Source organism: Phragmites australis, chromosome 2 (assembly GCF_958298935.1).
Source record: "Phragmites australis chromosome 2, lpPhrAust1.1, whole genome shotgun sequence".
In the NCBI taxonomy this organism is placed as follows: domain Eukaryota; kingdom Viridiplantae; phylum Streptophyta; class Magnoliopsida; order Poales; family Poaceae; genus Phragmites; species Phragmites australis.
The window spans coordinates 24,575,734-24,598,032 of record NC_084922.1 but is presented as its reverse complement, the minus strand read 5'-3'; the positions used below and the strand labels follow the sequence as shown (position 1 = coordinate 24,598,032).

Below are 22,299 nucleotides of genomic sequence, written 5' to 3'. Positions count from 1 at the left end.
AAATCTCGATAGCAGTGCGAATGTGCTAAATTCTATCAAACTCGTTATGAATCAGACTGGTGAACAAGATAATTATGGCCTTGTTTTGGCCTCGTATTAATCAATCTAGGCTTGAGAAGTACGAGTAGCAGGAATTTTATAGTTGGAATCAACAATTTCACATATAGCACTTCATTGGCTTAGATAAGTCTCCATGTGCACCTTTCAATATGAATAATCACGACCCTCAAAGAACGGTATCTTTTCATTTCTCTCAATTGTCTCCTACTGATCACAAAGCCAGTTAAGGTCAACTAGTGATGAACTCAGCTCTGATACCAATGGTAGGACAAAGGAAGGCAACAAGAGGGGGGTGAATAGGAGGAGCATCAAATTCTTGGATGGCCTATCCTAATTGTTCACCCAACGCGCCACAAATAAAAAAGCAAAAGTAAGAACACGAGAGAAACAAGAATAAATCACGCCGAACATCTTCAAAAAGAACATAGCTTCACTGGATGGATCTGAACCCTATGTTCCATAGAAAACCAATCCAAGTGTCATAGCTCACAAAAACTTGCAACTTGGTGAAGAAACACTCAAATCCAAAGAACTAGGCACCGGGTGAAGAAACTCTCCAAGTTGATAGATCTAGAGGTATAAGATGATTCAAGACCAATTTATAGATAATTCTTATCTCTCTAGAAATAATAAGAATAACTTCAACACAGTGGAGAGAAAAAAAACAAATCAGCTTTCCAACATAAACGAAAACTACAATGAAACTAAGAAACTTGAAAAGATGCAAGAGAGTTAAGAGAGGGAAACTAGAAGGAGATGAACATAAGCATAAGAAGAAACACAATCTTCATTACTTGCAGAGGAATGCCCTATTTTTGACGGATTACAAAGTGATTTGGATACACAGCTCTCACTTAAACCATAAGGTAAGCTCTCCTCTCTCTCTTCTAAAACCCTAGAACTCAACTCTAAATGCTCTCAAATTGCTGGCTCAAGAAGGCTTTCACAACCCTTTCCTCTATTTATAGGCTTTTGAGAGCTTCCTTATCCTCTAAATTTCCTAAATTCCTTTCTTGCCCCCTAAATTTTTTAGATTTCTTGCTTTCCAAGTAACCTAGATTCCTTGCTTCCCAAGTGATCTTCCTGATGATGACATATATACTCCGTCTTGCGATCTTGACCCCCGGTAAGTCTCTCCCACTCCCGAGCCCTCAAGCTGCCTTGTTATTTGCACCAGCATCCCTTTCGTTTGCTTTTATCAACACACCGTTTTCATCCACCTTCTCATGCTTTGCTTGCTCTTCATGTGTATAGCTAGGATCACCCTTGACATCGTCCGACCTCCTTGATCGTTCGGCACCAAGCACCCCGCCTAGCCTTGATCATCCACCATCGACCATCAAGTTGCATACATCACCTACACATCATAAGACAGGCACACAAATTTGTCCAACTCCATTTCTCCATCTTCGATTAGTCAAAATTGTAATTATCTGTCAAAAGCTCATAAAAAGTCGTGAACACCGGATGTTTCGACGTTGTCAACTCTTCATCGCTGGACCATCCAGCGTGTACATATCTTCTCTCCAATAAAAATCTTCTGGAAAAACTCCAGCGAAGCCTCCGATGTACACTGCTTCTGAGCATCGGACCATCCGACGTTTGCAAATCTTATCTCCGCTAGAAACCTTCTTGAAAAAGCTCCGGCAAAGCATCCGGCGTGCAAAATTGCAAGCACCGGACCATCCAGCGTGTAGAACTTCATCTTCCATCGAACCGAAGGAAATCTTCTAGAAAATGCTCTAGTGAAGCATCCAGTGTGCACAACTGTTAGCACCGGACCATCCGACGTGTAGAACACTTGAACCCCAAACATCTGGAATGCTCCGGCGTGCACAATTTCTCCATCGCCGGATTATACGATGTATACAAATGCCTCTATGCCAGACCATCCGGTGTGTACATATATCTTGGGACTTGTCCAATTCAATCCAATATTTATCCCAGCTTTGATGGCTTCTTCATGTGTTGTATTCATGAGATCTATTAAAATATATAATTGACAAACATATTAGTCCCATTGACTATGTTGTCAATAACTCATCATATATAAGCTAAGATACATACCCACTTGATTTCTCATCAACCATTCACCATCATGAATTATGGTACCACATAATTAGTAACATAACAAACATACCTTTGACGGTGGAAGATGGTAAAACAAGGTATGGACCTAGCATGGACCTAACAATTGGCAATGGAATGGCAGCAGCTTCATCAATGACTAGGAGTTCAAGTTGAGAAAGCTTTCCACGATCATGTGGTTTCAAATACTGCAAACATTGGCAACTGTAAGAACCAGGTACTTTGATATTATCATATTAAGCAAAGTGAGTTGAAAGATGGATCTCTTCATGACTACATACTCAAGATGGATAGGAATAAGTTTGGCAAAAAAAAAGGTGAAACTTTTTTCTTGGATATGAAAATTAAATATAATTTACATTGCACATAAAAAATACATTATGTGATCTGATGAGACTTTGAAAGTAATATTAGATCGGTACACACAAATTATGAACAGGATAACTCATGTGAAAGGACCACACAAAGTACTATCCAGAGTAGAAAAGGCTTTGTGATTGTAGGACCATCGTGTTAATTCTTAAATGAGTGTGTGAGTGTCCAATAAGAGTACACTAATATATAGTCAGAAATAAATTCTACATACAATAGGATACATTTTTCTAGTTTCTAGTGATCAATTGTTCAATTTGACATCTTATGTTTGAATTCTACATTTTATCAGCCATCCAAAAATAACAAGAGGATATATATATATATATATATATATATATATATATATATATATATATATAAATATAAAGAGTTACTGCATTATTAATGATGTCAAATCAATAAAGTAGATAGCATAATAACGCCATAATCTCAACCAGACAGCAGGTAATCAAAGACAAAGTATCAGTTGTGTTGGAAAACTAATTGATACACAAGAGACATAGTGGGTCTAGAGAATGGATAGGAAAAATGAGTTTTCATTGATTCTTTCATCGTTTCATTAGTGTACATATATACACGAAGAAGATGTGTTTGTTGGGAGGCATCCTTTCCCAACGGATGGTAGGAAGGCAACCATTATAGGTGGTTATGGCTCTGTATCGATCAACTGCTGTACTCTTCATTGATTAATTCATTCTCGTATATTGATCAATGAATAATTTTTAAAAAAATCATGTGAAAAAAATATAAGAAGAAAAGTATTGATTGTAATATGCTATTGAAAAACTCCTTAAAAACTCAATGGAGAAAAATCTTAGGAGAAAATGATAAGATATATATGCTTGTATTGATATTACTTCATTAAAAACCTTATATGAGAAAACTTGAGAGTAAAACTTGTAAATAAAAAAAAAACCTAGGAAGAACTATGTAGCATTATATAAGAGAAGAAATAGATATTCAAATTCGTATCGAAAAAGACTCGAACCTAGATAATATAGATATACATCTACACCATCAACCAACTGAGTTAGGCTCAGTTTCTCGTAAAAAGAGAAAAAAGTGCAATATACATTAACATGTTATACATGATCTGATAATAATTAACATGTTATACATCTTAGAAGTTTACTCTCCTGAACTGTGTAATTTTTAAAATCATCTCGTACTAATTTTATGAATTAAATAAATATATTGATAAAGATTTTATGAATAATTATGTAATAGAATCGAATCGAAGAGGAGAGAAGCGAGATGAGGAGGACGAAGGAAGCGGGAGCAGACCGTGCGTCCGTAGCCTGCCGCCCTCCTGACGCACTCCAGCAACGCAAGCCGGTCGGGTTGCCCATCAGCAGTCGACTCGTGGAGCTTTGTACCACCTAGTTGGCATGGTTTTTTTTTTTTTTTTTGGAAAAACGTGGTTGGCCATGGCTCGCTCCGTGCCAAAAAGATACAGTTTCTTCGAAAAATCGAATGGCTACCATTTTTAAACCTATGGACGAATTTGTAATCTATTTGAACCATTGCGCCCCTTATGGCATGATCAATGAAATAAGATTAATATTAAATCACTTCATCAGTTCTCATGCATTAGTTCATCACATGGTGTTTTCGATAACTCATCGACTATGTTTCTACGTAAAAAATAGATAAATGAGATATAAAATTAGTGACGGATCGTAATAAGATCCGTTATTTATAATAATAGCGATGATGCGTAATATGACATATTATTTATGATAATAGTGATGGATTATAATTGTAACCCATCACTAATTATGATTCATCAGTAACGGATCATCCTAGATCAATCATAAGTGACGGATCAAATTATGACATATCACTTATAACCTGACATCAGCAACGGATCGTCCTAAGTCAGTCATAAGTGGCGGGTCAAGTTGTGATCTATTGCTTATGACCTGGCATCAGTGACGGGTTGTCCTAGCAGTCATAAGTGACTGATCAAATTTTGACTCATCACTTATGACTTGACATCTGTGACAAATCAAGTTATGACTCGTCACAAATACTTAGCTCACTAATTTTTTTATTTTTGCTTTTTATTCTTCTCTTATTTTTCCTCACATCAGCAACACTACAATAAGAAATATATATCATTTCTGCTCAAGTTTGATGTAAGAGGTGACGACTATGGATACAAATGTGCATTCTGAAAACGGTGCAGAAACTTTAGGGGCGAGAACTCAATCTTCCAAGCCAAATTTAGCCTCAAAAAATTCGCCAAAACTGACGGCAATGGATGTAACCTTTTATGTAGATGTCCACAAAATCAAAAAAAATCAAAATCAAAGTCTGTATGCAAAAGTTATACCCGTTTTACCAAAGACACTTTGATCACCTATCAAATTGCGATTGTTTCATGAGATATTCAGAAATTCATAAAATATTAATACAAATTTGGATGAACACAAATTTTATATGTAAATTATAACCAGCCATCTATTAAATTTTATATTTAATTATTAATATACATTTTATATGTAAAGTAAAAAAGTTATTAGTGACAGATCAATATTACGACCCGTCATTTATGACCTTTAGCAAAAACGGTAAAAGGATAAAATATCCGATGTTTATCACAAGTGCACGATAGGTGAGGCGGTAACACGCTCGAAGGGGAAAGTCGTGGGTTCGATTCTGCGGAACGTAAAGACTGAAAATAGTGTTGAAAAAATAGAAAATGACCCGTAGCGAGTGGTGAAGACAAGCGTTGGGATGACTCGGGAGAATTATTATTTTTTACTTCTTTCTGTTGAAAAATGTGAAAAACGTAAATCAGTCATAAGTAACATATCATTGTTATATCTCATCACTTATAGTAAGTTATAAGTGACGAGTCATATTACGACGTATCGTATATGATCTTATTAGCGACGAGTTCTTACCTGTTACTTATGACTAATTATTAGTGACATGTTCAAAATAATAGGTGCGAGACCCATCACCTATAACGGTTATCACTCGTCGCCTATAGTTTTTTTCACGTGGTGACGACGACTGTCTCATTAGTTAACGAAGGATGTTTCATTGTTCAAATGAAACCGGAATACTTGTATTGCATGTCGAGAAGTATTTTTCATTGCGTTAGTATTTTCTCTCTCTCTCTCTCTTCCATATGGACACAACAAACAATACGGAAAACTTAATGCACAACAAACAATACGGAAAACTTAATGCAACAACTCAACGGTTGTGAAGACCTTATTCAACTTTTGTAGCCTCCGTGATATTTTTTAAATGCATATACAACTATTTGTAAGTCCTATTTCAACAATCTGCAAAGGCATTTCTATTTGATTTGTTTGGACACAAGATTTTATGACCTTGGTAGCGCCGCAAGGCAGGGGCACCCACTGAAATAGCAGTGCAACTATATGTCTATATCGTCCCCGTGGAATTTTAACATTTTAACTCTTTTTTAAAACATATTTTATAAATAGACCTTCGAGAAAACAATTTTTAAAAATAGATCATTTTGTACGGCGTCGTGATATTTGCTGTGTAGTTGATTAGCACGGTGTTGTGATAATTGACATTGTGCTAGCGGCCACGTATGATTTTTTATGTTTGACTTGAAAGATCATATATAACAGCTACTACGATGCTAATTGTCATAGCGTCGTGTTGCTGAACAACGGCGTCAATAGTTATGACGTCGTGCGGATGATCCATTTCTAGACAACGTTTTTTAAAGAGTCTAGTTGTGAAATACGGTTTTGAAAGGAAAAAAAATAAAAATTCCACATTGTTCCCAAGTTGCCATCGTAGTAGAGGGGTAAGATGGAGGGCGTGCGTGTGCTGTACCAAGTTGCCATCGTAGTACATGGTTTTTTTAAAGAATAGTCATTTTTTTCGATCTTCGCAAAAGTAATCCGTGGTTCATTTTTTTGCAGAAATATGCGTCTTCATATAGATCTGTCACATATATTTCCAAAAAAAAGTTTCATAGAAATTGTTGTTTCAATATTTTGCAGGACAGCTGATAAATTTAAATTATTTAATTTGGCAAATAACGTACGCGTGTGATACCTGCATAAACATGCGACCGGGAGCTGAAGCAAAACACACACACAGACACATTAAGAAAAATAAAACTGAGATCTTTAAACCATTGTCATTGATCGCATTGGCATGATCTGATACACCGTACCAATCTATGTCTGATCTAGCACGTGTGCCATGGCACCCTTTTTTCTACATTTCACAGAAAAATGTAATCAATTTCCTCCGAAGATGCATCCATCCTAAGTAAAAACCAATGAGGTAACAAAATATTAACATTCACGTGATATACAACTCATCCATTTCATCAGAACGCATCCATCCAAGCCGAAATGCTGATAAAGTGGAACTGAGATGTTTTCCACGAAGTCTGACGCGACTAAACATGTATATGTTCCTGTGTCCGCTAATGAACGAACGATCCGGTGACTGGTTCCAGTGCTCCTTACAAATATATGGCCAGAACTACTTCTAATGACTGATGCGAATCTGACCAGAGGTTATGCCACTCGCAACCAGAAACTTCTCCAGACTGTCGACCACGGGATTACGCTCTGAGCAAATGATTTTAACAATCTTAAGTTGCTCACATGTAAACGATCTTTCTCGGAGTTCGCCCCTGAATCTTCCAGGTACATCAATAGGCTACAGAGTGAAAAACATAGAAGTTTACCTTCATGCACATGCATAAATCTTTCATATAAACAGAATATAAATGTGGAGAGAAGCATGCACCTTTTTGAGATTCAGAGTTAGATTCACAAGATTAGGTGAGTTCTGAAGGAAGACTATCAATGCATAGAAGTCTGCATGCAGACACCATTCACCAAGAGTCAGGAATTTAAGATTGTTGAATGTTGGGCACCATTGCAAATTCTTTTCCATATTCAGCTGCACAAAGGTTCAAATGATTAGGACATTTCGCAAAAAAATAAAAATAAATGATAAGGACATGACATAGGATCCATGCCATATTAAAGGAATTTTTACTGTCTTGGCCAAACTTCCAAAGAGATTAGGAGTGAGCTAAAATCATGTGGCAAGCACGATTGGGTTGAACAACTTTCAAGCAGGAATACAGCTTCAAAACACACTAGATGAAGAAAACCACAACATAAGCAGAAACCACGTTTAGCAAAAATAATCCACACTATAAAATACTACGCTTATTATTTGAAGGAGAGTCAATAATCTAGAGTACATGTAATCTAATCATTATGAGTGATCTCTATGCAACTCAGGTATCTCGTGAAAAGACAATAAGACTAGGAGATAGATGATCTATCTGTTGGATTGTAGAGATCTGATTGTGAGGAGAATATTGATGCACTTGCTGGTTCCATGGTGCCTTTATTTTTCACATCTATATGCAGTAATTGAGACTGAAGTTAGATAATCACCCTGCTATAAGACAAAATGCATTTTCAGCTCTTGCCACCAATGTATAGTATCCACAACAGAACAGGTAGATGTAACTGAAAGGAAAATGTCTCAGTTCCATTCCTGTGTCAAACCACCAACTAAGGTGACACTTGGTCAAATGTTTAGTGAATCTACAAATGAACTAAGTATATGAACTAACTTGTGCTATGTTGGCACTTGAGAGCATCAATCATCCTCTAGATACATCTCGATATCAGAATAAATTATCAAACAGTTAGTTTTGCACTTACAGAACAAAGACTAAATACCGTGCTTAGATATCAGATATCGACTTATGAATATTTGCATGGATGCATAATGTTAAATAAAGAAGCATACCTCTGTTTCTACGAAATTGAAGTCCAATTCTGTAATACCAGAAAGGCCCCAGAGAAATTGACTGATAACATCAACTTGAATACCAGTGCCCTCGAACCTACCAACTGAAACGTAAGCTAACACTAGTGATTCCATGTTCTCTAGTAAAGGTATTCTGCCGTGAGCATGACCATAGAAGCCAAGATACTTGAGGCTTGGAATGGAAATAGAAGCCCGGTCATCAGATCTGAAAAAACTATCAGTGCTAATGAACAAAATCTTCAGTGTGTGGGAGGAAATTTCAATGTCATCAATGGCGCAATGCTGTAATATCAGGCATTCCAATACTTTGCAGCCCGTTTGGAGGTGCTCAAAGAAGCCAGGGGTCAAATTACAAGCGCAAAGCATCAGGGTAGTCAAGTGCTGTGAAGTAAACACCGCGGAATCGATCTTCAATCCATAGCCCCATACAGCTACCTCGACAGATCGAGCGTTGCAGAGCAAAGCATGACCGATCCATAGGTTAGCTTCTGCGCTGTCAGCTTGGTGCTGTGAACCGATGTAGTGGTAGAGCCGGAACTCGTCCAAGGCAACGGGGTTACGGAGCATCAGCAGGTGGTTAACGAACTTCTTGAACAGCGGGTTGCGCTCCTCGTAGCCGCCGTCAGCGTCGGGTCCGAACTCTTCGCGCGAGGCTTTGATGCGGGGAACGTCGCGCCAGAGGTCGCGCCACTGCCGCGAGAGCACGCACGTCCGCACGAGCTGGCGCGCGCCCAGGTAGGACAGGACGCGGAGGAGGGCGTCGCGGGGGAGGTCGTTGATCCCGCGCCCCGCCAAGGGAACGCGCGTCGCTGGGGCGATGCCCATGCGTCGGCTGCCACCAGGCGTCTCTGCCACGGGGTCGGGGGCAGGCGGCATTTCGTCGAACAGGTGATGCTCCAACTAGCTGCGGTAAAGTGAAAATGGAGAATGACGGTGAGCCATGAATCCGCAGATCGGAAAAGATGGTGCTAGGAATCGGTAATCGAGCGGAGATTCCCGGGTAAAAATGATAGCAATCGAATCGAAGAGGAGAGAAGCGAGATGAGGAGGACGAAGGAAGCGGGAGCAGACCGTGCGTCCGTAGCCTGCCGCCCTCCAAAAACGCAAGCCGGTCGAATTACCAATCAGCGGTCGACTCGCGGAGCTTTGTACCACCGTAGTTGGCCATGTTCTTTTAACTAGTGAATGTCCTTGTACTGTAAGCGGAGCTAAAAAATGTGTATAATAGGGGAGCATGAGAAAATCTATGTCGGTGTAAAGTTATTCAATTGAATACGTAACTTTTTTTAAAAAAAAAATAAAGTATATATATCTCTAGTTAAGCTAACTTGCTGTTTTAATACATCAGACCGTCTAACAAAACGTGAGTCTAAGCTACCATTCATCCTCCACTCGACCTATTAATTAGAAAGAACTCACTTTCTCATACCGCAGTAGCAAGCATCAGAAGTTTATAATCTTCATGCCATGAATACTAAATACCCAATCGCTAAATTCTAGATCTACCACTAGTGGGGAGCAGGAGTTGATGTGGCGGCTGGGGCGGATAACTTTAACAAGAACTCCTCGCTTGAGCCATGGGCCAAAAAGGCCTTGACCCAGGGTGCTTCGACCTGGGTAGGATATGGAGGCAGAACATAGCAGATTGTAAGAAGGCTTCAAGAATCACTTCGTATTTTTTAAGTAGTAGAGATTTTTTGGAAAACGTGGTTGGCCACGGCTCCCTCTGTGTCAAAAGATATGTAATACTTTATAATGAAATTTATCTTTTTTTACTCATTGTACATATCCTATTTTTGTCTTAAAATTTTTTGGAGAGCTAAATTATAGTATTTTCTACACTATCAAATTTTTTTAGAAATTTTCAAGACTATTTTCATAATGTTTTGAATTTTGTAAGCAATAGAACCAAATATTTTTTATTTTTAAACATGTCGTCCATCGCCCTTTTAATGAACTATAGCAGTCTGGTTCTATAAGTTTTTCAAACAAATGTTTATTTTTTCAACTTTTTATTTTTGAAATTTAAAAATAAAAAAGATCCAAACTGCACGACCCTAGCAACTAAGCCCCACCGGGCGGAGACCCCGAACACCAAAAGCAACCAACTTGTGCGATGGTGGTCGTGGTGGAGTCATGCCGTCGCTAGCCTAGTTGGAGCATTGGTAGGTCGACGTAGACACGACAAAGGCGTGCCCCCGCTCGATAACCCAACCCAACCCAAGGTACTCGGATCAGGTCACCACTCCAACTCCTTCCTCCTCGTGTCTCTCCCTCTCCCCCCATCATCGCGTGCTCCCTCCACTACTTCTCCCCCAATTCTCTCTCTCGCCTCCCTCATCCTCCTCCTCGGTCGTCGCCTCTCTCCCAGGGAGCAGGAGCCGTCACCTCGTGAAGCGTGTCAGTGCGTGCATGCCTTATTTCTCCTGTATAACCTTTCCACCCATTCTTTGGCTTGCTAGAAAATCCGTACTGTTGAGCAAGATGGGAAGACAATAAAGCTGCAGATTGTAAGTAACTCACTGTAGTAAAGGCTGTAAATTCCATACTATTTTGGTGCATCAATTAGCTTGCATAAATGTTGCTTTCAGTCTGCATGATAGTTAAGTTGGCTTTATGTTACTCGCCATTACAGGCCCTTGCTGATGAGATCGGAATACCATTCCTTGAGACTAGTGCCAAGGATGCAACAAATGTGGAGAAGGCCTTCATGACCATGGCAGGAGAGATAAAGAACAGGTAACAACATACTTCACTTTCTAGATTTTATGAGGCAACAGTTTCACATTCATTCTGTATTAATCAAAGGTAATAAGTTAATATAGGGAAGGCCCCTTTCTTTTGGAGTTCCATGTACAAAGCCAGAACAGTTGATATAATCACGGAACATAATATTACATCTGATTCAAAGTGGATGAGAAGCCATGATTACTATTGTTGCTATTGTTCACCTGCACACGAGAACAAATAAAAGATAATTGTTGTTATTTTTCTTTGAATAGGATGGCAAGTCAACCGGCTGCAAGTGCTAGTAGGCCTGCAACCGTGCAAATGAAGGGTCAGCCTGTTGCTCAGCAAAGCAGCTACTGCTCTTGATCGTCAGTCTAGATCACAGTAGTGATATTGTGCAGCAAGCAAAACTTAATTGGTTGCTCGATCCCTGTAAATTAAGTCTATCACTATCAAGAAACTCGGTGTTGTGTCGGATATTGGAAGAAGTCTATCTCCTGACTGCAACACTTTTAAGCAGATGATGTGGCCTGTTTTTTAACTGCCTGTTCATATTTCGATGTTCAAGTGGCGTTGGTGTAAAACTTCACTCTATTCATGTTTGCATAATGCTCGGTGATTTACCAGCCATTGCCCATCACATGGACCTCATTCTGGTGCATGCGCAGGTTTGGTGGTTGTTATTCCCCTGGTTTTATATTTTTCTTAGAAGCTGAGAAAAATGTTTAAGTAAATGTGTTGTTACACGCACCGGTTTGATGAATGCTGCTGACTTTGGAATCTACTTGTATGCACGGTTTTGATGAATGCTGATAAGTTCGGAATCTACTCGCATGCACCATTTTGTTGAATGTTGATGAGTTCGTAATCTACTCGTATGCACCGTTTTGATGAATGTTGTTCGGAAACTACAGTTATGCACCATTTTGAGTTCCTATTTCAATGAACGTTGTTGAGTCCACAATCTACCCGTCAGATGAAACGACTGTTTCGTGTGCCAGAGATCCTATCAGGTTTTACGTTTCAAAAAGAAAAAAAAACAGATCTTATCAGGTAGAACATATAACTGACCGGAATTATGCGCAGATATAAGTTTGAACTCATCGCATTCATTTGAGTGCTCTGATATTTAGAGGTGGTGTATGCATAAGTAGTTGTATCAAGTATCCGTGCCTTGAACTGTGATGCAACACAGTCTACAGCAATGCTGCAAAACGAACACCTCCAAGAATGTACACTTGCAGATGCCAGCATCTGCACTGAAGATGCCTTATACATGTTTCAAGGTTGGAAGCAATTGCTCGAAGCCTAAGCTATCACTGCAACGATCAATTATACATATACAGCAACCTATCTGAAACAACTGGTGCTGCTGGCATATATAAGATTGTATAGCAAACTGGGCTGCCATTATCTCCCACGATCAGGCGGAAGCACAGCAACTCATGCCCCTTATTTCTTCCCACTATTGACTGTTTCACCAGAATCTCAAGGAGGCTAAGTAGTAATTGCACAGTGCAATTACTGATTAGAAGGGCATGATACTTAAGATATGAACATGCCAGGCATTAAGCTTTCAAATAATACGGAAACTAATGTACAAAGAAAACCTAGCAAATGTATATGATGCCCACATGCTGTCTCAGCAAAACCATAGCGCTCTCCTGCCTGCCTGCCTGCCTGCCTGCCACGTCAGGTGGGGTTTTCTTGTCTCACTGGGAAGCTTAGTGCTTCATTGATCCTACTGAAGACGAGTCTAAGCGGAACGCACGCAACAGTAGGTCCACCAGTCCCGGCGACTACATGCTTCCTGTTTGCGCCCTCCCTTCGACTGCTGGCAAAAGATGAGAGCCTCCGCATTTTCCTCGGTGAAGATGCTGGTTTCTTGGTATGGGGCCGCCAGGACTTATCCAAATCATGCTCCGAGACCTTTTTACGATCACTAGATTTGGATCGCGATTTATGTGAAGATCTTGCTTGCCGTGGCTCTGCAGTTCCACTCTTTAGTAAGGAGTCAAGACTGCCAATTGCTGGGCGGTGCACATCTCTACTTGCTGCTGGACGACTGTCCTCCAAAACCTCCACAGTGGCAGGGTACCCCACAATGGGTTTACCTGTCCATTTACTCATGAGGGAAACAAGGGGCACGGGATGGCCCTTGTAGCTTCTTTGAACAGTCAGCTCAACATCATATAATCTATAATCTGCACGAGCTCTCTTGGTTGGCCTCACTACATGGCATCTTGGAGGTTTCAGATCAGGTTGCTGTTCAGGAAGTAGTACTTGAAGTGGAACATAATATGGGACTGATGCTGTGCCCTTCTCTGAATTTGAATGGTTGCTTATAGTTTCAGAGGACTCGTCATGCTCAGGCGTTGCAAGTCGCCTATTATTCTCAAGTTCAGTAGGCTCCAATTTCATTGTCCCTTCATATTGCTGCAGCAGCGAATTCTTATCCCTCTTGTGGCTTTCTTTAGGTATTGGAGTGACAGAGCTTATGCTTTTCTTCTTGGAACTTCTATGATGCCGAATTGAAGATATGCTAACTTTGCTACAGTCGGTAGTTTGATTGTTCGGTTTTGAGATTTGATCCTTTATGGATGTACAAGATCCATAAGTATTCAAATGGTCTGAAAAAAAAACAGTTGGAGAGTGATAAAATCAGATCATATGGCATGTAAAATTGCATCAAAATTCAAGATTGAGAAAGAAATCTGCAAGCTGAAACAAACAGGCTGGATTATAAAAGCTAGATTGTACAATCTAACCTCCAGATTGTAACAATCCAGCCTCCAGATTGTAACAATCCAGCAATCCGTTTTCCACCAGCTTCTGCAGATTGTACAATCCAGCTTTTATAATCTAGCTTTCACAATCCATAATCTACAAGCTGTTTTTCATAATCCACAATCTATAAGCTGCTTTTCATAATCCACAGCTAAAACAAACATGCCCTAAATGGGATAAATTGTCATAGCTGTATGCTAGAAATCTAAAGAACTCTGTTGTACAAGAAATTTGCCAATGAGTAGTCATTTGTCTAACAAAACACATGGCCTACTCGATTACAACAAAAAAAAAACTCGTTCCAAGGGGAGAAACATCATGAAGCTATTGCATTAAGGTCGAGAAAAGACCCCGAAAGCCGACTACAACCCGCATGCTATAGCTGAGCGACCATGCCACGACCACGGGGAACACAGCGAGGGGCTTTTTTCTGCGAGAACTAAGATTCGAGCCCTGGTTGGTAGCCTCACACCTGGAGGTCTTACCACTGTGCTATTCGCACATTCTCTCGATTACCAACCATGGAGCAGTTATAATAACACTACAACCATAAATAATATTCTTATGTACATTTATTTACCCGACCTATCTAATTGGCCACAGTAGATAAAGTATGCTTATAAATACAGAGCAACTCCCTTCTTAAAAAAACAAATGTAGTGCAACCGAGAAAATGGAAAGTGGCACTGTGACTTTACCTTCCTCCAGAACATTACCCTCCGAAGTAAGGGCATCAAAAGATTCATCACTATCAGAGCTGACATCATTGAGAAATCTAGTCTTGCACGAGACTTCAGCATCCTTTATTGTAATAGCCTTGGCAGCACCTTTGTGATTGGTGCGTGATGTATCTAATAAGGCCTCCAAACTTGAAGTGCCTGAGCTGTAGGAACAGTTATTTACATCAGTTGAAAGAATAGATTTTGCCCTACTTGGTTCAAACAGATTGGACATTTGGTCTCCTGGGTACTGGCTAGTAGACTGCCCCGAAGGGTCCCAGTGACAATATGTACGAACGGTCACTTCTGAGTCTTCGCATAACTTTGATATAGGACGGCGCCTATCTTTCTTCCTCGAATTTTCATAAGATTGCCCAATATTGGAGCGTTTCTTTTTTATGGATGAATGAGACTGCTTACTCTTTTTTATCCCATTGGTATAAAAAGTATAGCCAAAGCTTCGTCCACTTTCAAGAAGAGGTACATCCTGATGCCCATCTAAAAAGATACCAGCACTGAGCTTCTGTTTGGGAACATTCTTTGTTCCAATCTCCCTAAGGTCTCTCATTCGCTGGAATCCTTGAACTGTATCATCCTCAAAATCTTTTTGTCCCTTCCGTTTCTTCTTTGATGATGATGCATATCTAGTGCTTGAAGAGGATATATTTTGTGGCTGTTTATACACTATAAGGGCTTGAGACAAACCTTGAGCTGAATTTTCTTCAATATCATACATACCCCTTGCAGTGCGAGAAGATCTTTTGTTGAGCCCATTTATGTTTTTAGATTTTGCGGAATAGATGTTCTGGGCTGCACACATATCATTGTCGATATCCTCTTCAAAATCATCATCTTTATTTGGAAAACGGGACCTTTCAATTTCAAGGGCATGCATAATGGCGTCCTCTCTGCGAACATACCTCCCTTCATTCTGTGTCCTCTTTTGCTGGCGAGTTAGAACCTTGGCTCTTTCTATACATTCATCGTATTCTCCGCACCGAAACGACTTCACACGCTTAGACTTCTCGAGATTATACCAGTCACTGTAAGATAAACATTTTCAGACTTAGAACGCAGGCATCAATAATTTAGTAAACTGATCTTCAATGCTACAAACAAGAAAGAAAATAACGCTTCAAAAGCAACGTACTTAGAAGAGATGTAATGACAAAGGGAGTAATAAACATTGATTTATGCACTTGCTCGTGAAGCTAAAAACACATATTTAAGTGAAAAATATGCATACAACTTCAAACGACCAGTTCGCCAAATCAAAGAACCTTTGCCTTCAACCAAGTTTTGAAATCCAATTTGTGGGGGTGGGGTACACTTTCTTAATATCACCACATTTTTTGAACTACACAAAACACTCAGAGAGCATGTTCATAGATCAAATAGACATCAAGAAAATAGATCAATCACTTTCCACATAGTTTCAATCCATACCTCTTATTTTCAGAAATGCATGCCATTTTTTTTGCCCACTTGGTATACATAGGAAGTGATAAGCTCATCATCCAATTGATCCTTCTGCTACCTATCCCACTTTTTAGGTTCATATCACGAAGGAAAATAGGGGTTGACAGATACGCTCTGTTGATGCTGCCACCATGCGTGGCAAGAACAACATCTACAGCTAACTGTAAAACCCCCTATCTCTAAGCTATGGATGCAAGCATCCAGAAAAGAAAAACATCCCATCAACCTTGATGAGCTTAGAGTAGCTATACACATCCAGAAAGCACCAAGCGACAATCGAACATATACAGTACCCTCCCTTTCCAAGTTTCCATTCAACCTAAATCAAGTGGCACACCCAAAAGAAAAAAAAAGATTGTTCCCTGCCCAACTTGAGAGTGAACACAACATGAGAGGTCCAATGATCCGATGACCACAAGGCCAAGCAAAAACGCGGCAGCCACGGATCATCGAAACCAGTCGAATCTACGCATGTACAAGCGCAAGAAAGTATCATAATGAAGTGATTATAAAGGGCAACAGGGCGGTTGAGGTATTGGTACGGCAAGGGTTTGTACAGACATGCTGCCGTCAGGGCGGCCGAGGAGTTTGATGGGCGTGCCGGCGGAGCGCGGCGGGATGACGCAGTTCTCGGGCAGCTCATCCATGCCGAGGATCCGGCCGGGCCACCAGGATCCGTTGCGGCGGCGCACCCACACGAGCGCCCCGACCTCGGCGTCCGGCCCTGTCACGCCGCCTAGCCACTCGCCCTCTCCCGCGAAGCTCCCCATAGCCTCGTATCTCTGTGCCCCCTATCTCCCCACCAGCATCGCCTCCCCTTCCCGCCCTCCCCCTAAACTGATCAAGTCAAGAAACGCTTTTTTCTTGTCCAAGAAATCAGGAAGGGGCGCGGGTGAACCAAGAGACCGCGCAGCGGTGACGGCTCTGCGAGACCAGGCGGCGGCGTAGACGGCGGCTTCTCCGGGAGTCGGGGTCTCGGCGTGCAGGTGGGGAGAAGTGGAAGGAGAGAAAGGGGTGGAGTCTGCCGAGGGGAGGAGGAAGAAGGGGAGGGGCGGGGGGTTGGGCCGTTTCGTTGTTCGGGTGCGTCAGGTAATGGACTCTGAGAAGCCCCAAAAGCCCATTCGCGTGTCACCGCGTCCAATCAGTTGCGGACCGCCCAATGCTCTTAAAATTCAAAACATTATTAAAATAATTATAATTTTTTTAAAAATATATGGTGCAGAGGATCTATAATATAAATTTTAAAACATTTTAACTCAAAACATGATCTCTACAATGCAAAAAAAAGATAAATTTTGTTATACATAATCATGTATAATAAAATTTATCTTTTTTTCTTACTGTATGGATCATATTTTTGTTTAAAATTTTTTAGAGCTAGGTCATAGTATTCTCTACACCATCAAAAAATTTCAGAATTTTTCATGAAAATTTTGACAGTGTTTTAAATTTTGAGAACAAAAGAACGAAATATTTTTTATTTTAAATATGTCGTCTGTTGGAAGGGCGACAGGTCAGAGGGCAATAAACGCCTATTTTTACAATTTTTTAAAACGGATGCCTATTTTTTAATTTATTATTTTTGAAATTTCTACAACTTAAAAAATATGTAGTGTTTCTCGCACCAGGCAGGACATCCTGCCACCCCTCCTCCGAGCTTTGACAGATGGTCCCTCTTTCCCATCCAACCCCAATCCCGATCACGCACCCCTCCCCAAACCCTAGGCGCCTCTGGTCCTTGCCCCGCCACTCACGCTCATCGCGGTCTCGCTTGCGCTGCAGCTGCTGGCCTCGCAGCTCCTACTCTTCCTCCACCGGTTGTGATGCATCCCCGAGGTCCAGGATGCACGACAAGATGTAGCGCTTAGCGGTGCGCCTATTACTGCCACTCAACGATAATGGGACGCTCACGCCGCGCCTGCCACTGCCGCCCAATGACGAGGGGCACTCGCGAGTGAGGCCGAGGAGGTCACCACCGTAGAGGTCAAGATTTGGAGCTACCCCCCTAATGTTAACTTTGATTTTCGACCTTCGGTGCTCTGCGATCGGCAATGGCTTGTCGATCTGATGGTTTCCAACCCTCGACGCTGGCTGCGGCGAAGAGGCAGCTCCTCGCCGAGAGCCAACGGAGACAGGGAATCCACGGTGTTTCGCTCACCCCATCCGACGTGCACGACCCGCGCCCTCCACCTCGACCAAAACCGAGGGCGTTTTTGTGCCCTCTTCTCCAAAGCCCACCTCCTCCTCCACTTCCCTTCCCAGCCGCTCCCCAAAACCCTAGCTTCCTCCCCTCCCCTCCCCTCGATCTAATGCAGTGACCTCTCGCCTCGCCGTGGAAGACCCGTGGCCACCCCCTCTACATCTCTCACATGTGGCTGCGGAGGTGTTCGGATCTATTAGAATTATTAGGACCGGCCCATGTAATAATTCTCAATAAATCTTAAATGCCCATATTGTTGAGAAGAGGCCCATGATAAGGTCCATCTCCTATTAGTACTATATTTCTAATGGAGGTGGAGGTAGGGGTTTTCTCCATATATATGTAAGGACCCCACCTTATTAGGTGTATAATATAGACTGTTAATTGAGAGTAGCACTAAAATTAGCAACACTCTTATTACGTGAGTCTATATAAGAGTTAGGATTTTTGTCTCTTTGTCTTTCTGTTGCCCTACCGCTGTATTCTACTCCATCCCAGCGTTGGCGTGCACCGGCAACCGGGAGAGCAGGTCTCTGAAACCGTCGCTCTTGAGATCTTGCACCAAAAGAGGGCAAATAAGGATTTTGGGAAACGCTCTGTGCGACTGCTCAAGTTCTTCACCACGACTCGTCTTCCTGGTCGCTTGGGCACTGCTCGCTGTCATCGTCAACAAATTCGACGCATGATCAGCAAGATCGATCGCACCGTCAACACAGTGCAACCAACATCTTCAACAACCTCCACAACGCAGGACCAATACATAAAAACCATGTTATTTGTAATTTATTTTCTACGGTTCCTAATTTTGAGTATAGTAGATCTAGTCATATGTAATGCTTTCATATAGATGTCTAGATGATGCTCTGATAATATGAACATATTATTTTATCAGTTTACGCTCATGAATTATTTATGGATTAAATTAAACCTAAAAGTACATTATTTTCGAACAATCTAAAAACCTTATTGTAGGCACTTAGGTTTATCAATGGCTGGATTTGTCGATGCACTGAGGCCAGGCGAGCTTTTTGGTGTGCACTTTAAGAGATGGCAAGTCAAAGTTACTCTGCGGCTGACAGCTATGAATGTCTACTGGGTAGCTAATGGCAAGCCGGAAGGAATCCTTACTGCTGAGTAGGAAAAGACGTTCACGGATGCCAATACACTCTTTATAAGATGCATTCTTAGTGTTCTTGGTGACCGTCTTTGTGATGTGTACATATACATACAAAGCGCGAAGGAGTTGTGGGATACACGGAAGGCTAAATTCGATGCATCAGATGCAGGAAGTGAACTGTATATCATAGAACAATATCATGACTACAAGATGGCTGAAAATTGCTTTGTAGTCAAGCAGGCTCATGAGTTTCAGTGCATCATGAAGGAACTTAAACTCCTCAAGATCAATGTACCCGACAAGTTTATGGCTGGAGGTATCGTTACCAAGTTACTTCCTTCGTGGAGAAACTTTGTCACTATTCTAAAGCACAAGAGACAAGATATTACTGTTGAGAGTTTGATCGCGTCTCTTGATATTGAGGAGAAAGATCGGACTAAGGATGTGAGTTTAAAAGGAGACGAGAGACAGATTAGCGCCAATATGGTGCAAAATCCCTTCCACAACAAGAACAAAGGGAAAGATAATAAGACGAACAAAACTACCACCTTCAAGAAGAAGAAGAAGATGGACACAACAAAACTACTTTGCTTTGCGTGCGGTGCGATTGGACATTTCACCAAGGATTATCCAGACCGCAAGGGAAGAAATGCTCCACAAAAGCAGAACTCGAAGACTGCTAATGTGATGACCAATAGCAAAGCTGGAAACAAAGTTGCAGGGTATGAAAATTTACCTTCAGTGTTTTTAGTATTTCAGTCTACTAATTGGTGGATTGATACAGGAGCCAATATTCATGTGTGTGCTAATATCTCAATGTTCTCTTATATTAGGTTGCCTATGATTCTTCCATCCTAATGGGGAATGGGTCATATGGTTCTGTTCATAGTGTTAACATGGTAGATCTAAAGTTTACTTCAGGAAAGATCGTGCAGCTGAGGAACGTGCAACATGTCCCTACAATGAATAAGAATCTAATTAGCAGCTCCTTTCTCTGTAGAGATGGGTTTAAGGTGGTGTTCGAGTCCAATAAAGTAGTAGTATCAAAGCATGAAAATTTTATTGGTAAAGGCTATGAGTGCGGAGGTTTGTTCCGTTTTTTCCTTTCTAATTTCAGCAATAAGTCTGTGAACCATATTTGTGGCAATGTTAAGGATGATGCTAGTGTTTAGCATTCATGGTTATGTCATTTTGAAAGTGCATCTAGGCCCCCTAAGTGGGTTTTGGCTTATTGATGACAAAACGATTAAAGAACTAACATGCTTTCCGAGTATTGAACAGGTATAAACATTAGTTGTGAAGGTAAATGACGTTTGACGCCCGCCGAAATAAATGAAGAATCAACGAAGGGTACAAGATAGGGTTTACATTCATTTTACTTTTGAAATTGAGTCTAGGATAGACATTTCTTTTAGATGGATGGATTTGATTGCTTGATTAGTGTCTCAGTGCTCAAGAGATCCTTTAGAACCACCCAGTTGAGAGACACATTCACTCACGGACACGAAACTCTTTCTGAAAAATCTTCAGAGTCCGGAGTCTCCGGTGTTCGCCGGATACTCCGGTACTCAGCGTTCAGCCGGAGTCTCCGAGATAGCCTCCGGCAGAGAGTCTCGGTTACGGTTTAATCTTTTTAAGAAAAAGAACGGAGTCTCCGGTGTTCACCGGATACTCCGGTAAAATGTTTAGTGTGCAGTCGGAGTCTCCGAGGTAGACTCCGGCAGAGGCTCTCGGTTAGCATTTAATCTTTTTGATAAAAGGAAATAAAGACCGGAGTCTCCGGTGTTCACCGGATACTCTGGTACCTGGAGATGCCGGAGGATCCGGCTAGTCTCCGGACTTAGTCTTTTTGGAAAATCTGTCAGGACGGAGACTCCGGTGTTCACCGGAGACTCCGGTAATTAAACAGAACTGTAACGGCTAGTTCTGACACGTTCGTGACCGTTCTGACGCCGTTTTTGGAATTAGGACCGGAGACTCCGGTGTACACCGGATACTCCGGTAAGCTCTGACAAAAACAGTAACGGCTAGTCTGTGAGAGAGTGTTATAAATGCCCCCTCTCTCCATAGCATTTAGAGCTTGCTGTGGCTGGTATTCTTGAGACCTCTTGAGCACTTTAAGAGCATTCAAAGCCCCTCCGATCATCTCTAGAGCAAAATTTGCACAAATTTGAGAGTGTGTGTTTGGAGAGGGTTCAAGCCACTTGAGCATTGAGTTCTTCATCGAGCATCTACTGCGATCATCTCTCTTGAAGCTTTGGGCTTCTAGAAGGAAAGGAGTCGCCTGAAGAGCACCCAAAACTTGTGGTGTGCCTCAGGAAGTTTGTAAGTATATTCATATTGAGTAAGAATTTCTAGCTTGATCTTGGTGGTCGCTAGAAGAGGATAGGGTTGGAGAAGACCCGGCTCTTTGTGAGCTCCTCAACGGAGACGTAGGCACTTCTTTGTGAGGTGGCCGAACTCCGGGATACATTCACGTGTTCTTATTTGCGAAATTTACTTTATTGTGTGAATTTGGTAATTTGTCATTTAAATTGCTATAGTGGCAATCTTGCTAGTATTAAGTGTTATTCTAGCCTTGTAATATCTAGTTGACCTAGTGTAATTCTTAGACTCTAGCTGTTGTCTTTAGTTCACATTTATTCTGAAATTTCCTGTCAGGCCGGAGACTCCGGACTAGACCGGATACTCCGGACCATACCGGAGTATCCGGCAGTTTAATCCGCTGTTTTGAGTCTTAATTTTCAGAAAAGCCTATTCACCCCCCTCTAGGCACTTTCACATTTGAATTTTGGTTCTATGACTCAACTTTCCAGCATGAGTTTAATTCTAAATTTTTCAATGGTGAAAGGTTCTAAGTGCCATAGTTGTGTCCAATCAAAACAACCTCGTAAGCCCCACAAGGTAATCAAGGAGAGAAATTTGGCACCTCAAGA

General features: G+C 41.3%; 2 protein-coding genes and 1 long non-coding RNA gene across 3 annotated transcripts; 1 reads left to right on the top strand and 2 right to left on the bottom strand.

The window, feature by feature from the left end:
- Positions 1-6,636: 6,636 nt before the first annotated feature.
- LOC133904461 (FBD-associated F-box protein At1g66310-like) lies at positions 6,637-9,533 on the bottom strand. Its single transcript, XM_062345989.1, has 4 exons — positions 9,403-9,533; positions 8,311-9,235; positions 7,285-7,440; positions 6,637-7,194 (listed from the first exon to the last, which is right to left on the bottom strand). The coding sequence occupies exons 2-4, from the start codon at positions 9,205-9,207 to the stop codon at positions 7,021-7,023; spliced, it is 1,227 nt and encodes a 408-aa protein (XP_062201973.1). The 5' UTR covers positions 9,208-9,235; positions 9,403-9,533; the 3' UTR covers positions 6,637-7,020.
- A 973-nt stretch (positions 9,534-10,506) lies between these two features.
- On the top strand, positions 10,507-11,645 carry LOC133909949 (uncharacterized). The gene is made up of 3 exons (XR_009908467.1): positions 10,507-10,841; positions 10,967-11,070; positions 11,334-11,645. It is a non-coding gene; the product is annotated as an uncharacterized LOC133909949 (long non-coding RNA).
- Positions 11,646-12,348: 703 nt separating this feature from the next.
- On the bottom strand, positions 12,349-17,102 carry LOC133904453 (uncharacterized protein At1g51745-like). The gene is made up of 4 exons (XM_062345976.1): positions 16,953-17,102; positions 16,608-16,878; positions 14,547-15,610; positions 12,349-13,691 (listed from the first exon to the last, which is right to left on the bottom strand). Exons 2-4 carry the CDS (start codon positions 16,814-16,816, stop codon positions 12,754-12,756), a joined length of 2,211 nt encoding a protein of 736 aa, XP_062201960.1. The 5' UTR covers positions 16,817-16,878; positions 16,953-17,102; the 3' UTR covers positions 12,349-12,753.
- Positions 17,103-22,299: the final 5,197 nt, after the last annotated feature.